The sequence below is a fragment of the Denticeps clupeoides genome, chromosome 10, assembly GCF_900700375.1.
Source record: "Denticeps clupeoides chromosome 10, fDenClu1.1, whole genome shotgun sequence".
Lineage (NCBI taxonomy): Eukaryota > Metazoa > Chordata > Actinopteri > Clupeiformes > Denticipitidae > Denticeps > Denticeps clupeoides.
This window is the reverse complement of record NC_041716.1, coordinates 21,637,732-21,652,789: the sequence shown is the minus strand read 5'-3', so window position 1 is coordinate 21,652,789 and position 15,058 is coordinate 21,637,732. Positions and strand designations below refer to the sequence as shown.

Sequence of the window (15,058 nt, the reverse complement as noted above, 5' to 3'; positions counted from 1 at the left end):
ATTAACATAACTTACTAGTGGTGTCTATTGACAAGGATTTCAGCTGCACAGTGCCATCTACAGGTGTGGAGGTTGTAATCTAACACTGATTCTCATCTCTGCTGACGAAAATGCTTGACAGCACCACCCGGTGGACAACATTTGTGTACATAAATATGGATATTTGATGTCTCTGTATCAATACAATACCACCAAATAAAATATCACGAATTTATAACACCCTATGACTTACTGTATACAGCTTAAATATTTTACATTATCAAATGTTTTACATTATCAAATTTCTTATTTACACTGTTTTGTTGGTTAAATGTTCTAAAATGTTTTACATTATCAAATTTCTTATTTACATTATTTTCTTGGTTAAATGTTCTAAAAATATATATATAAAATAAATATGCCTCATAAATGCACAATAGCCATAATGTAGATTATTAATTAATTGTAATTAAATGTAACATTTATTTAAATTTTGGATTTTGAAAAACATAGTCAGTTATCTTAAAATCCCAGCCAAGATAAAACAACAGGGATAAACAACATAAATAAAAAAAATTTATAATCCATTTATTTTTAAATTAGTTTTTAAAAAATAATTTTTCTAAATTTTTTTAGAACTTTCTGTATATGCCCTGAACTCCCATTGTGGTTCTAATTATCAGAGCAGTTTGCTGCTTTCTGCATCAATGCACAGTGCAAAAATAAATTCTGTTTTAAAGTAAATTGCTGGAAAATATTGGCATTTTGTTGACCTTCACCTTGTAATGGAAGCAAACGGTATAACAACACTTGTGTAGCACATTATCAGCAACCTCTAAATTCAAGGTGCTTCATGAGATGAGAAATATTTCCCAAACAACTGCAGCAACAACTGCAGTTCCAGGTCCGCTGTAAACACTGCTGAAGCACTCCACTCAAGGGTAATGGTAGAGTAGTGAAGTCTTTGCAGTGTCACAAATGTAGCATTTTCACCACTAATGTCACACTGGAATTATTTACAGTTGCATATAGTTTCTGTTTGAAAATTTAAGGTGTAAAAAACAAATTTTCTCCTCCTTGAACCATCACCTTATCATGGTGGAGGAGTTTGGGAGCCCTAATTATCAGTTCAGAAGACCTTTCATGGAAAAACCAACAAAGAGCCAGTGTACACGACCCGGAGAGGTTGGACACTCTCCTTTGCTAGTGCTCCCACTGGGGACTTGCTGGGCACACTCATGTGGGCAATGACAGCATGACCTGGAGGAACAGCCTGCCAGATATGAACTCGAGTGGTGTTTCGGTATTGGACTTCTGTGCAAGCCGCGTTTGGCCATAACAAACACCATGGGCATAAGGATGCCCATCAGTACACTTGGTACCAGGGCAGCCTAGGTCGCAGGTCAATGATTGACTTTGTAGTCGTAATATCTGACCTGTGACCATATGTTTTAGACACTCAAGTGAAGAGAGGAGTGGAGCTCTCAACTGATCACCACCCGATGGTGAGTTGGATCAGATGGCAGAGGAAGATGCCACATAGACCTGGCAGACCCAAATGTATAGTAAGGGTCTGCTGGGAATTCACACCTCTGGCAGAGATTTGACCGCATAACAAGAGCAGTGGGGGACATTGAGTCTGAATGGACCTTGTATGGACGGTGCCAGTTGTGGCGGTAACCCCCATACCCGCTGGTGGACACCAGAGGTTAGGGGAGCCATTAGGCTGAAGAAGGAGGCCTACAGGGCATGGCTGGTCTGTGGGTCTCCAGAAGCAGCAGACTGGTACCAAACGGCCAAGCGGCCGTTCATCAGGCTCTGACCTTCAGATCTTGCTGGGTAGGTTTGCAGCTGAGTGTGAAGTGGCTGGGATGAGGATCAGCACCTCCAAATCTGAGACTATGGGTCTCGACTGGAAAAGGGTGGCTTGCCAACTACGGGTCAGGAGATAAAGTGAAGTGATTGTCACTTGTGATACACAGCAGCACAGCACACGGTGCAATTTAACTGCTCAGTGGCACCTCAGTGTCACCTTTGCGGATCGGGATTTGAACCGGCAACCTTCTGATTACGGGGCCACTTCCTTAACCACTAGGCCACCACTGCCCAAATACAACCGTGGCCAGTACAGGGAGAGAGGTCCTGCCTCTCCTGAGGGGTCTTGTTCACGAGTGAGGGAAAAAGGGAGCAGGAGATCAACAGGAGGATTGGGGCAGCGTGATGCGGATGCTGAACCGATCTGTTGTGGTGAAGAGGGAGTTGAGCCAGAAAGCAAGGTTCTCGATTTACCAGTCAATCTACGTCCCAATCCTCACCTATGGTCGTGAGCTTTGTGTAATGACCGAAAGAATCGTGGATACAAGCAGCCGAAATTAGTTTCCTCCGTAGGGTGGCCTGGTGCAGCCTTAGAGATAGGGTGAGGAGGTCTGACATTCGGGAGGTTCTCAGAGTAGAACCGCTGCTCCTCCACACTCCTTTTTTGTTAGTGTGTAATTACTTATGTCACTAAGGGCTTAAACAGAGATGAAAATGGGAGTAGCCTGATGATTAACAGCTCTCTTGCACAAATTACTTCCTCACATCGAATGATGCAAACTTCATTAATATTGTGTCTCTTTCTTGTGTGGTCTATTTATGTATGTAAATTCTGAGGACATATTTGACCAAACATTTGCGAACAAGCTTCATGTTTAGCGTGTCATGCTGAAATTAACGCTAGTTCCAAAAGCGTCACACTGTGAAGAGAGGGGTGCTAATCTCAGTCCTTGTAAGAATCTGGCAGCCTTTTCATCTAGGCAACCTGAAGCAATCAGTCAAAAAATACAGTAAGAGTTGTAACAAGTAGCAAGACTTTTACTACTGCTACTACTACTCATACTATTACTACTACATTTACATTTACAGCATTTTATCGCCCTTATCCAGAGCGACTTACAATCAGTAGTTACAGGGTCAGTCTCCCTGGAGCAATTTAGGGTTAAGTGACTTGCTCAGGGACACAATGGTAGTAAGTGGGATTCGAACCCGGGTCTTCTGGTTCATAGGCGAGTGTGTTACCCTCTAGGCTACTACCACCCTGTAGCTACTACTACTACTTTTCTTACTACTATTACTCTTACTACTATTACTACTACTCTTTCTACTCCTACTACTCTTACTTACTACTACAACTACTACATTTACTAAATCAACTACTCTTACTACTCCTACTCATCCTTTTACTACTATTACTCTTATTATTACTATTACCAGCAGCTACATTCAAACTGGTCATATAGTAAAAAGTACATTTAAGTCTTACCACAAAGGAGTAGAGGTGAGAGGATCGTGTCTGGAGCTCGGGCTTACATTCTCCCACACACAGTGAAACTGGCCCAGGCTTACTGTCCATGGGGGCAGCATCCATCTCACACACAATCCTGGAAGAAAGCATATTATGATTACATTGAATAAATATTAAAAACCCATACAGCACAGCAGGAATGTGACTGTGAAAGAGAAATCTGAAACGGGCACCACACATTTAATGGTCTAAAAATGATCAGTATGCTCCGCATATCCCTATTGATTGCTGAGCTCTCCTGAATTGCTACCTTGATTGCTTTATAACATGTATTCTGAAATAGAATTGACTGGAACCCTCTCAAGATGCCATACTTCCTGGCATCACACTGACATCTTCCTTGTGATTTGGTGTCACACTGTCCTCACTCAGACAGTCACCAGACCACCAGAATGACAGCAGTGTACTCAGGGTGAATTAAGTAGAGTAAGTTGTAATCAATACATCTTTATTAAACTCTGTGATCAGGTGTCACCCATGCTGGCAGGTGTCCTGGTCAAATTGCATAATAAAAAGCGGAGAAGCACTGATTGGCTGCAGCGGGCCTTATAAAGAACATGTTACATCCTGGTATTTTTGGTGTGTTTCTGTGTTTTGTGTTATGTTTGCAGGTGCCTGGTGATTACAAATTCAGCCCACCTGTTCCTGCTGTGGGACAGACAGAATAAAAGGAGCCTCAGTCTCCTTTTTCGGGGCTGCGCTTGCCATGCCATCTACCCCGCCCCCTCCCTACCATTTCCCTTTTGCATCTCTTCCCCTAGGAGGCGACACAACTTGTTGTGTCTGCCTGCTTCAGTGTTTGTTTTTCTCTGTTTTCCTGTTTTGTTTGTCGTTATTTGTTGTAATTTGTTGTATTTCCTCAATAATATTTTAATTATTTTTTATTAATAAAATATTTGTTAAATTTCTCCCTTTCGTCTTAGTAGGTTTTCGTTTTTGTCCTTTCTTTTGTTATGCGCCGGAGCCCCTAGACCGGCTCGTAAACAGGCAATGATTGCTGTCATTGTGAAGAGCACCAAATGGATGAATCATAATTTGTTTTACAGCACTATGGTGTCTACTATGCAGAGAGCTAAGGAAATTGTTTACTTGAGGCAAAAGTCTTGTGTCAGCAGAAGTATAACATAAATGGGTCTTGTTAACAAAACCAGCCAACTGCAGTCTATCTGTCTGTAATGGGACATGCTTGTTACAGGTACAGATGATTCTTAGAGCTATGTTGTCTGGAGCTTAAGTAATAGTAGGGTCTCCTATATCAAACTGGTCTGACGTGAGATGACAGACAAAGAATAGGCTAGTCATCCCTCATGAGCTGACTGTACCCCACCCGATATGACCCCTGGAACCAAAGGGTTGGTTTATGGTGGCTAGGTGTCCCGCATGGGCGTCCGGACTCCGGCTACAGTTGGTGCAAAAGGTGGAGAACTATCGAGCAAAAAGTCCCAGGTTCAAACTGCACTTACTACCATTGTGTGTCTGAGCAAGACATTTAACTCTCCACGGGGACTCTCCCTGTAACAACTGATTTGGTCTGGATAAGAGTGTATGATAAATGCTGCAAATATAAATGTCTTATTGGGAGACTTCAACGGAATTGTGGAAAAACCTGGAGAGGAGTATGTTATTATTTTTTTATTAGTTTATTATTTATTATTTTTTTATTATTTATTCATTTTGTTAAACTAAGTTTAAAAATGGAGACGCATGTAGGTATGGACTGATAGTTCTCTCACACAAATAGGTCCTAATTCTGGATGATTTAAACCCCCAATACACCAAACAAGAAAGCAACCACAATGATTTAATACAAGTATTGAAATAATATATGGTAAAGGCTAAATGTCTGTCTTGTACTAATCCAATTTTTTTAGATTTTTATGTTGTATAGTTGATTCAGTGAGTCAGTGATGTTGAAGATGACAAGTATCAGACATGCATGTCATGTCTACAGAACAGTCATTAAACTGTGACCACTTTCCATGTAACACAGCATAAAGCTGTGAAAATAAAATCTGAACATGGTCTATAGGTGAAGACAGGGTTTGTGTGTCACTGTGATTAGCTTTAGTGAACATGAAACAAACCTAAATTCAGCTTTGCTCATTGGCACCTCAGTGGCACCTTAACCATTTCTTGCCATGGCACAGACAAAAACACACAGATGCCAGACTACCATATGAAGTCTATTGAGACTATCCTGCCTCTCTAGCAATACAGGGTCCATAGCAGTCCTCTCATTTCCTTTTGACAGTTTCTTCCTACCAGCCCCACACAACTGAATTCACTGTGGTGGAGTCCCGATCGGATTAAACTCCTGTCAGAGGCACACGCCGCAGACAAATTGTTCCACGCAGCTGGTGGCATGTTTCGCATTACAATTACATAAAGCCTGCCGGGGCCCAGCTGCTTGCAGCAGTGGCCGAGATGGACTACAGTGGCCTGCCTTGTCAACTTTTTTAAAACCAACAACAGACCAGTCAGAATTATGGCATTCAGCACTTCAGGTGAACAGGCAGTCATGCAAAAGATAGACTTACAATTTACATTCTACATTTTGAAAAGTTAATTATACATTGTAATCTTTAACTTTATCTTGACATATATCCATGACATATATTAGCACTAACAGTGTGTGTACTGCCATTCCAGTGATGCCTGGATGGCATATTGGAGACATCAAGCATTTTTTCTTGCTTAGGGTCACGGTGTATACACTCGGGTGTGGGGGGCCTTTAGCACACAGATGAAACTGGGGGCCTCTTTAGCAGGCAGGGAGATTACACATCCACTCTACAGGCGGGGGGGATTAATCAGGGGTGGAGGATGGACCCAACCGGGGTGTCTATTGTCTTTTGTAGTCTGGGAGTTGAGTGAATGTTTGGGTGGGTGTGGTGGGGCACGGAGGACCATCCTGGTCCCGTCTGGCAACAAAACGTGTCCTCCCCATGACAGGCGCCCAGTGAGCAGTGTGTGGGGACGGTGCTTTGCTCAGTTGCACCTCAGTGGTACCTTGGCGGATCGGGATTCGAAATGGCAACCTTCTGATTACGAGGCCGTTTCCTTAACCGCTAGGCCACCACTGCCCTTAGACACCAACAAACACTATTAACCACTTACATGGAGAAACCTTGTGGGCACGGGCACATTCACACGCATGGGCGCAGGTGTGCACTCATGGCTACACATACAGCACAGGCCAAATGTTTGGACACACCTTCTCATTCAATATGTTTTCTTTATTTTCATGACATTGGTAGATTCTCATTGAAGGCATCAAAACAATGAATGAACACATGTGGAGTTATGTACTTAACAAAAAAAGGTGAAATAACTGAAAATATGTTTTATATTCTAGTTTCTTCAAAATAGCCTTTACACTGATTACTGCTTTGCACACTCTTGGGATTCTCTCGATGAGCTTCAAGAGGTCATCACCTGAAATGTTTTTTCAACAGTCTTGAAGGAGTTCCCAGAGGTGTTTAGCACTTGTTGGCCTGTTTGCCTTCACTCTGCGGTCCAGCTCACCCCTAAGGTCCTGTGACTGTGGAGGCCAGGTCTCCACTTACATAACTCCAATCTACCAATGTAAATGGTCATGAAAATAAAGAAAAAACATTCAATGAGAAGGTGTGTCCAAACTTTTGGCCTGTACTGTAAGTATAAGTGTCATGATCCGGACCGGCAGGGGTGACTGTCCGGAGTTCGGACCGGAGTTTCATGTTCGTCTCGTGTAATGTTCCCTGATCGTGTTCACCTGTTGTCTATTTATATAATTGTATAAAACTATCCTGTTCATGTGTGTTCGCCGTCGGGTCGTTGTGCATGTTTATGTTCCCTTGTCTCGTGTAGTTTGTATTAAACCCCTGTCGTGTGAAATTGTGCGAATGCGTCCTCCTTCAACGCCATGTCCAGCCCAACCGTGACAATAAGTGATCTGATTCTCATTGTCATTGTGATACACTGCACAGCACATGATGCACACAATGAAATGTGTCCTTTGCTTGTAACCCATCACCCTTGGTGACAGGCACCATGAAACGGCCGCTTCCTTAACCACTAGGCCACCACTACCCCGAAGGGCTCACACAGATGAACAAACATGTATTGACATGTCGTTCCCGATCCTTCTCCAACTCCCCACCCCATTTTTTTTTAAACTCCTCCACCCTCTCCCTTCTCTATTTGTCGACTTTCTGTCCAACTTCTCTTTTTTTTTTCGTCTGTCCCCCAGTCATTTCTCTTGTGAATGAAATTTTTTTTTAAATATATATATATACACACACACACACACACACACACACACACACACACACACACACACATATATATATATATATATATATATATATATAAAGGCACAGATACACATACACACTTTCATGTGGTAAGGGGTAGCTGTCCAACCAATTTAAAATCTCCTGCATAACATTCAACATATTTTGATGACACATTGTTGTGCTACATGTTGGAACAGACTAAAATTAGTAACAGAAAATGGCAATATGACATCTCTGTGACAATGTGACAACATGAAATAAATGGGTCCTGGTTCTCAACTGCTTAGCCATAATGTAGTTAGCAAACATCTGTAACCATAGCAACCATCTAAAAAAAGCAGCTGGGTGTAGAATTTATTTTTTCCTATTGTTTTTGTTCTTATTGCAAATAAACAAAACACATCAGAAACAATGTTCCTCTTTATATTTTATAATAATCTGAAATTAAAGATGAATTTAATCAGTCTGTTAATATAGAAACAGCCGAGTTTCATGTGCGCACATCTCGGTAACTTGGTAGAGAGATAATTATTGGGGTGGGCATTAGTATGTGAAATGTTCTCTTTTGCAGGGCTGCAGCATGCTACACTGACTGAGGGAGCAGAATTAAGGTTAATGACTCCTCAGACAGCCCTAGCTAACTACTTTCTTTTTCTCTTCCCCCTTTTAAGGCTCATCATGTTTTAAATTTCCAGGTCTCCTCTTTTATAGGTTATGCTGTTGAAGGAACATAATCTGTGATTATGGTGATGCACCACCTGCATCGCCGTGCAACATTATCCAATTAGCAGACTGATGATAGAGCAAAATTAAGAAAGTAAATAGGGAGCGATGCTGAAGAGAAGAAGGCGGCAACTGGCCTGCCGTAATTAGGCTTGTGTTTGAGAGAAAGGGTTGTGTTGTCTTTTGATTAAAAAGCCTTCAAGATGCATTTCCTCTTATGTGCAAAATGCTGCTGGGCTCAATGGTACAAAAACATATGGGCAGGGTTCTTCACCTTTTGTAGAAAACAGTCATTGGTCAGATAAGCATCTATGTAATGACAGCTACGCCCTGAATCATCCACATGGGTGCTGTGCAAGAGTTCAGTTCATCTAATTATAATCAGAAAAGGGAGGGAGTGAGTATCCTCATCTCTCACGCAGGCCAGTGGCAGCTTTTTAATCACTTACGCACCCATGGGTTAACTAATGCATTGTATTCTACTTCCGGCAGCTTATTCTATTTCCAGAAATCTCCACATCAGATCCAATTAATGACCTCTTGTGAGCAATGCTGCTCACAGATGTAGTCTGGGGCCGGCGTGGCTGTTTGCTAAAAATGGACTAGTGCTGTGTCTCACAGCCAGTCCCTGGACAGAGGACTAGAGACCTCTGTTTGGACTTTGTGGAGGCAGTGGTTCAACGATCCAGCAGTGACTTACTGTTCAGCAATGATGTAACCATCCTCTTGCGGAGTGCACTGGACACCTGCCACCTGCACGTTGTTCACCATCTCATAGAAGGAAAGGCCCAGGTTCAGACCGTGGATGGTCACCAGTGTGCCCCCCTCAGGTGGTCCTGTTACTGGAGTCACCTGTAGAAACAGAAGCCAATTTTGAGCAAATTTCAGTGATCCTTGTGCTACAGTTGCGATGAATCAATATATAGGCCAAACACTAGCATTGTCCGATATTTTCCTTCCAACATTTACAGATGGACACATGTTCTGTTACATCAGTTTTGTGCCAGATTAATGTAATGTGTTGGTTAATTCATTTATATTTCATCTTCTTCTTTGTTGGGTTACCTTGTTGACATGCAGCAACGCAGATTAACACGAGGCACGACTGGGCAGTCCCCTGTCCAAATTCAATGCACACAGTGAGTTGGTGCCACCTGGTGAGCCAGGGACACTGTGCCCGTTTTTTTTTTTTTTTTAGAAACTCAAAGGTTAATCTGCTCAAAAAAGGTAAATGAGTGCAAACATGCATGTGCTCATTTATATATGTAATTCTAAATGCTAGAACGACAAGTTTCTGTTTTGTTTTTTAAATAACTATTGTCTCAAGAAGCATGTTCTCTCAGCATAAATATTCTGGAGGCCAGCTGTCCCCAGATCTGTATGCTGTTACCATGGACAATAAAACTGAACATGAGCTACTGCAGCCCAACTTCTCATAAAATACAATATGGCCACCCAGCATGACCTTGGCGTGAAGCCCTCTGTACTGTAAAAACCCAAGAGTGGCTCAGTCTTGGCCATCCTCCAGTTCTGAAAGCCAGCGTGATGGAGTGTGGGAGAGATAAGATAAGATAGAGCGAGGGAGGTGAACAGAACATACTGCTTTACACACAATCAATACGCCATTAGCAACCATGAATACAGCATCAAAAATGTACGTAAGGATGTTTGCTGAGCTAAAACCCACCATATGATAATTAGAAACATGCTTTTGAAGACAAATTCTGCTGTGGCCAGGCAGAACTTTAGCATTGTAATCTAGAAGTAGTGGACATTAATTGCTCCCAATGTAAAGTAAGTGTGTCACCAAACTGCCTGAGGGCAGAAATACATGAAATTTTTATGGCTGCCTGAGTTTGTGGGGGTTGGGAAGAGAACAAGGAGGACAGGGGATGCTTTGCAAAATTCAGACTCTGGATAGAATAATTGGAATAAACTGACCTGTGCCACCTGCTCTTGTCATCTTTATTGTTTCGATCTTTCGATCTTTGTTTCGATCTTTCCTAATGAAATTTATTCTACTATTGACATGTCTGGGCTCAGGGTGAAAAACAATTACGAGATAAAAACCAACTAGTGACAAACTAGGTTTAAAGCTGCTCTACATGAATATAACATTGTCCATGAATAAATAAAATGCAAAGTAAAAACAGGAGGGCCAGCAACACTTCAAGTCATGGGGTAGAACAATGCTTTGATACAATGTAATATTGTCAATATTATGAATTGTGTACAAGAAAACCCAAACCCCAAAACCTAAGATTGCCCCCAAAAGATCCACAAAATAAAGAAAATGGATTTCCATAAACATCCACTTCCAGCTATATGAAGTTTATGCATTCAAATAGATTTTCATGTGAGCACTTGATTGTTTCTTGTTTCACTTGTTTCCTCTTTTCCCTTTTTATTTTAATGTGTGTGCATGTGTGTGTGTATGCATGTGCCTATGTTTGTGTGTGTCTACATACTCTGAGTAACTTCCTGTTGCATTCCAGTGGCATTTCACACGATCATCCATTCACATGCTGAGCAGCATCTGGATTGTTGCAAGCAGCACAGAAGATCCCAGAGCTCCCAACCGGCCTTTCATCTGTCAGACTCATTTGATGTCCCCTGCTCTCCTTTAAACCACTTTAATATGAACAACTCTTTGAAGGGGGATTCTATTTCATCAGAATATTCCTAACATTTGTCTTAATGGAGATAGACTGGCTAATGTCTGTGTCAGGTAATGTCAGGTTTACTACTTTGCTTAAAAATCCAAAAACAAAAGCCATTGGGGACATGTGGAAAATCCTAATTTATCAGATACCCAAGTTTAAACAAGAATTTAAACAAAAAACAAATAGTGCTCACTTGACAAAAAAACTGATCACTAGTCATGTAGAACTAGTGTCCTACTACATCAGCGCCTGAAAGATTCAACAGGAGGAACAGCAGCACACCATCCACATCAAGAGCCCCTCTACTATTCTGTACACAAAAACAGGGCAAACAACACACATACACAGCACAGTGTATGTGTGTTGGACAGCACAGACTACTGGTAGAATCCAGTGAAGATACCAGCAGATAAATCCTGGTTCCTTGCACCTGCTAAATGAGGACTTGAAAACGAACATGGCATGAAACAAACCAGAGGGTCACCACAGCCACCACCACCATAACAACTAAAGCTTCAGGGATTTTCAAATGGACCAGTAGCATTATAATGGACACATATTGTACACCATGACACTGGACTTTTTGGACTTCTCCACCTCTACAACTATAGGCCTTTCTTTCTTATTGGACAAATCATCACAAACCCTGCACTGACACCATTTGCAGGCTCACTCTACCCTGGAAGGGTACCTCGACGGATTCAAACTGGCAACCTTCTGATTCCTTAATTGCTAGGCCACCACTGCCCCAACGTTTAATAAAACCAGCATCAGTGTTTAATAAAACAAATTTACAACATGTAAAACACTTTTACCAATAACCAGAAAAAAATTACAAGCAGCGAATCCTATGGAAAGGATAGGAAAGTATTTGGGTGTGGTCATGGATACTATGCATCATGCTGAAAGAGAGTGTTGCGCTGTGCCAGGGCTGACTGTTTTTTACTTTCATTTTCTTTAATAGGCTGACAAATGAAACATAATTCATAGTCAAAGCCACACAAATTAACCAGTCCTATTGTCTGCAACATGCTACATTACTCACTCTCTCACAAAAGAGAGCACACAATATCACCAGTGCCACAGTTCATGTACAGTGGGTACGGAAAGAATTCAGCCCCCCTTAAAATTTTCAGTCTTTGTTATATTGTATAATATGGCCAAGTACAGGGATATCCTGGACGAAAAACTTCTCTAGAGTGCTCAGGACCATAGACTTTGCCAAAGGTTTACCTTCCAACAAAACAATGACTCTAAGCAGACAGTTAAAATAATGAAGGAGTTGCTTCACAACAACTCTGTGACTCTTCTTGAATGGCCCAGCCAGAACCCTGACTAAAATCCAATGAAGAGAGAGACCTAAAAATGGCTGTCCACCAACATATACAGTACCATCAAACCTGCCAGAACTGGAGATGATCTGCAAGGAGGAATGGGAGAGGATCCCCAAATCCAGGTGTGAAAAACTTGCATTTTTTCCAAAAAAGACTTATATCTGTGTGTGTGTACATCCTACACACTACAAAAATTGCACTTAATATATAATTACTCATAATGTTTCAGGTAACCACCCCAACAAAAATCTAATAATCTATTTAAATAGTGTTTCTTTTATGATGTTATTATGTCTATATGAACTGTTGCTGATTGTATTGACTGCAGAATGAAGAAGTAGCAATATTTGTATATACATGCTCATGCATGTGACTTTTGAAGTGTTGACTACAAGTGGATAACAGGTATAACAGGTTTGCGTTTGTGATTGTGCATTAATGCTGGGTCTACATGCGGGTGTGTGACAGTGAAGTGTAAATCTGTGTGTGTGTGTATGTGTGTGTGTGTGTGTGTGAGAGAGAGAGACACTATTGATCAGGATATTCTCCTTGACAAGTTAGAGAAAATTGTTGGGATTAAGGGAATAGCCCTCGTAAGGTTCAGATCATATCTGACTGATAGGCATCAGTTTGTGGACATCAACGGTGATTCATCTTCAGATAGTAAAAGAGTTTCATGTTTCACAAAGTTTGGTCCTAAGTCCATTGCTATTTTCTTTATACATGTTATTTTTAGGTCACATCATTCACAGAAACTGTATTAGCTTTCACTTCTATGCTGACACATATTTGTATCCAAAGTACAGAAGGTCACAGCTGGGAGCAGATCCTTCTCCTATAGAGCTCCGTTTTCTCTGGCCTTCTGTTAAAGTACAAGACACAGTGTCAATAAAGTCCACTTTATTACACAGTCACCCTGTCAAGCAAATTCACCTTAGTTAGGTTGTCCTAATTAGGGTACTGGGCCACTGTTGCACAAATATACCACTATTGTCACCTATTTCTATACCAGTTGCACAATGCCACCATCTGCCTAACAGCTAAAGCTTCAGGGATCTTCAAATGGACCAGTAACATTATATTGGCACACAATGTACACCATGACACTGGACTAAACAACTACTCTGCACTGTTCAGTACCTCCAAACATGGATAGAGGCTCTATACTGCACTTTGGACTTTTCCACCAATAGAATTGTAGGATTTTTTTTCTCTTCTTGAACAAATCAACACCAACCCTGTACTGACACCAGTTGTAGGCTCACTCTACCTTGAAAGGGGGTCCCTCTAGGTAACACTTCTTCCCAAGGTTTTTCCTTTCTTTTTTTTTTCTTTTTTTTTGTGTGCATAAGGGTGTGGGGTGTCAACTGTAGGGCTTGTCAAAGCCCACTGAGACATACTGTATGTGATTGTTATGCTATATAAGAAATAAATGTTGTTGTTGTTGTGTGTATACATATAAGAGAGAACACTAACCTCAGTGATGCGGGGGTTTGTGCATTTGACATTCTTGCTGGCAAGATGGAGCCAGCGGCTGGTGTAGGGGTTGGGCTGGGGGCAGTGGTGTCGCAGGCTGCACCGCCCCTCCATGCTGCACCACCCACACTGGAACCTCCGCTCCGCCTTCAGACACACGCCGCAGCTATCACGCTGGGCAGCACACTTGTACAGGTGCACTGTGGGATAGAGGAAGAGCACAAAACTGTTACCACAGCAACTGTTATAGCCACAGCCAAGCAACCTGCTCTGGAGCAACCCTGCATCTGTACTTAATTAAGAGGTTTATTTCATTAAACAATAAAGGAGACAATAGCGGCTAGTTTCCACAGTCAATGCAAAGTGAAGAAAAAAATAGAATTTAAGCATTTAATAATGTTTATTTGACTAAGAGTGACTAAGAGTTTATTTGACTTTTATCTAATGGCCCAGTTTTATGGTTTGATTAAGGGCTGAGGCTCTTTTGATGTGAATAATGAATGGCTCTTCTCTAAACACAAACCATCAGACTCAGCTGGATAAAGTGGAAAGATGAGCGAGCAGTGATTTACCTTGGATGTTCTCGGGGTTGTCGATGATAAAATTACCATTCCACACAACAGAGAAATCCACAGGAAGCTCACTGATCTTCATTCCCTCGTAGATATACTGCATACACATGGAGAGGAGAAGAAACAGGGCTGAAAAAGCAGGAAGAATGAATTCCATCTACATGTATAAATGCTTATGTGCGTGTGCGTTGACGTACTGAGCTGTTCTGACACTGCACACTCGAGCTGTTGAAGCGCAAGGCGGTAACTCTGTGTGTCACACCTTGGATGTGGAGCACACACTCGTAACCCCGCTGTCCTGACTGCGGCTGTGGAAGGTTCCGGGCCTTCAGGGTGATGGGCCTCACCTCCCCTGTCGGGATCAGGATCTCCTCATAGCGGACGAGCTGAGGGCAGTCCTAACCAGCGGTCAAACGTCACAGACTCACACATTTATTCAAATTGACATTTGCACATGCACAGTCTTTGCAGTAGCTTCTACACAGCTACACAGCTCCATGCAGAGCAAGTTCATATTTTCCTCCAGTCAAGTACCGACTGTTCTCTTGCTGTCTAAATTAATCACCCCCTGACAGGCAATGTTCCTCACTTCCCATCTCAGTATTTTTTCTGTTATGACTGATAGGTGGAGATACATGTTACTTTCAGGTCACCAGGATGATCAATTTTCTTCATCTAGCAGTGAAAAGAA

At 41.8% G+C, this 15,058-nt stretch overlaps 1 protein-coding gene across 3 annotated transcripts in view; it reads right to left on the bottom strand.

Moving 5' to 3' along the window:
- The window catches only part of plxna2 (plexin A2), a 154,872-nt gene that overhangs the window by 38,790 nt on the left and 101,024 nt on the right, over positions 1-15,058 (bottom strand). For all 3 annotated transcript variants that reach the window (XM_028992514.1, XM_028992513.1, XM_028992511.1), the window contains exons 10-14: positions 14,565-14,765; positions 14,368-14,464; positions 13,796-13,995; positions 9,023-9,174; positions 3,281-3,398 (exon numbers count right to left, since the gene is read on the bottom strand). In XM_028992514.1, the coding sequence (XP_028848347.1) occupies positions 3,281-3,398; positions 9,023-9,174; positions 13,796-13,995; positions 14,368-14,464; positions 14,565-14,765 (768 nt within the window). The remainder of the gene's footprint in view (positions 1-3,280; positions 3,399-9,022; positions 9,175-13,795; positions 13,996-14,367; positions 14,465-14,564; positions 14,766-15,058) is intronic.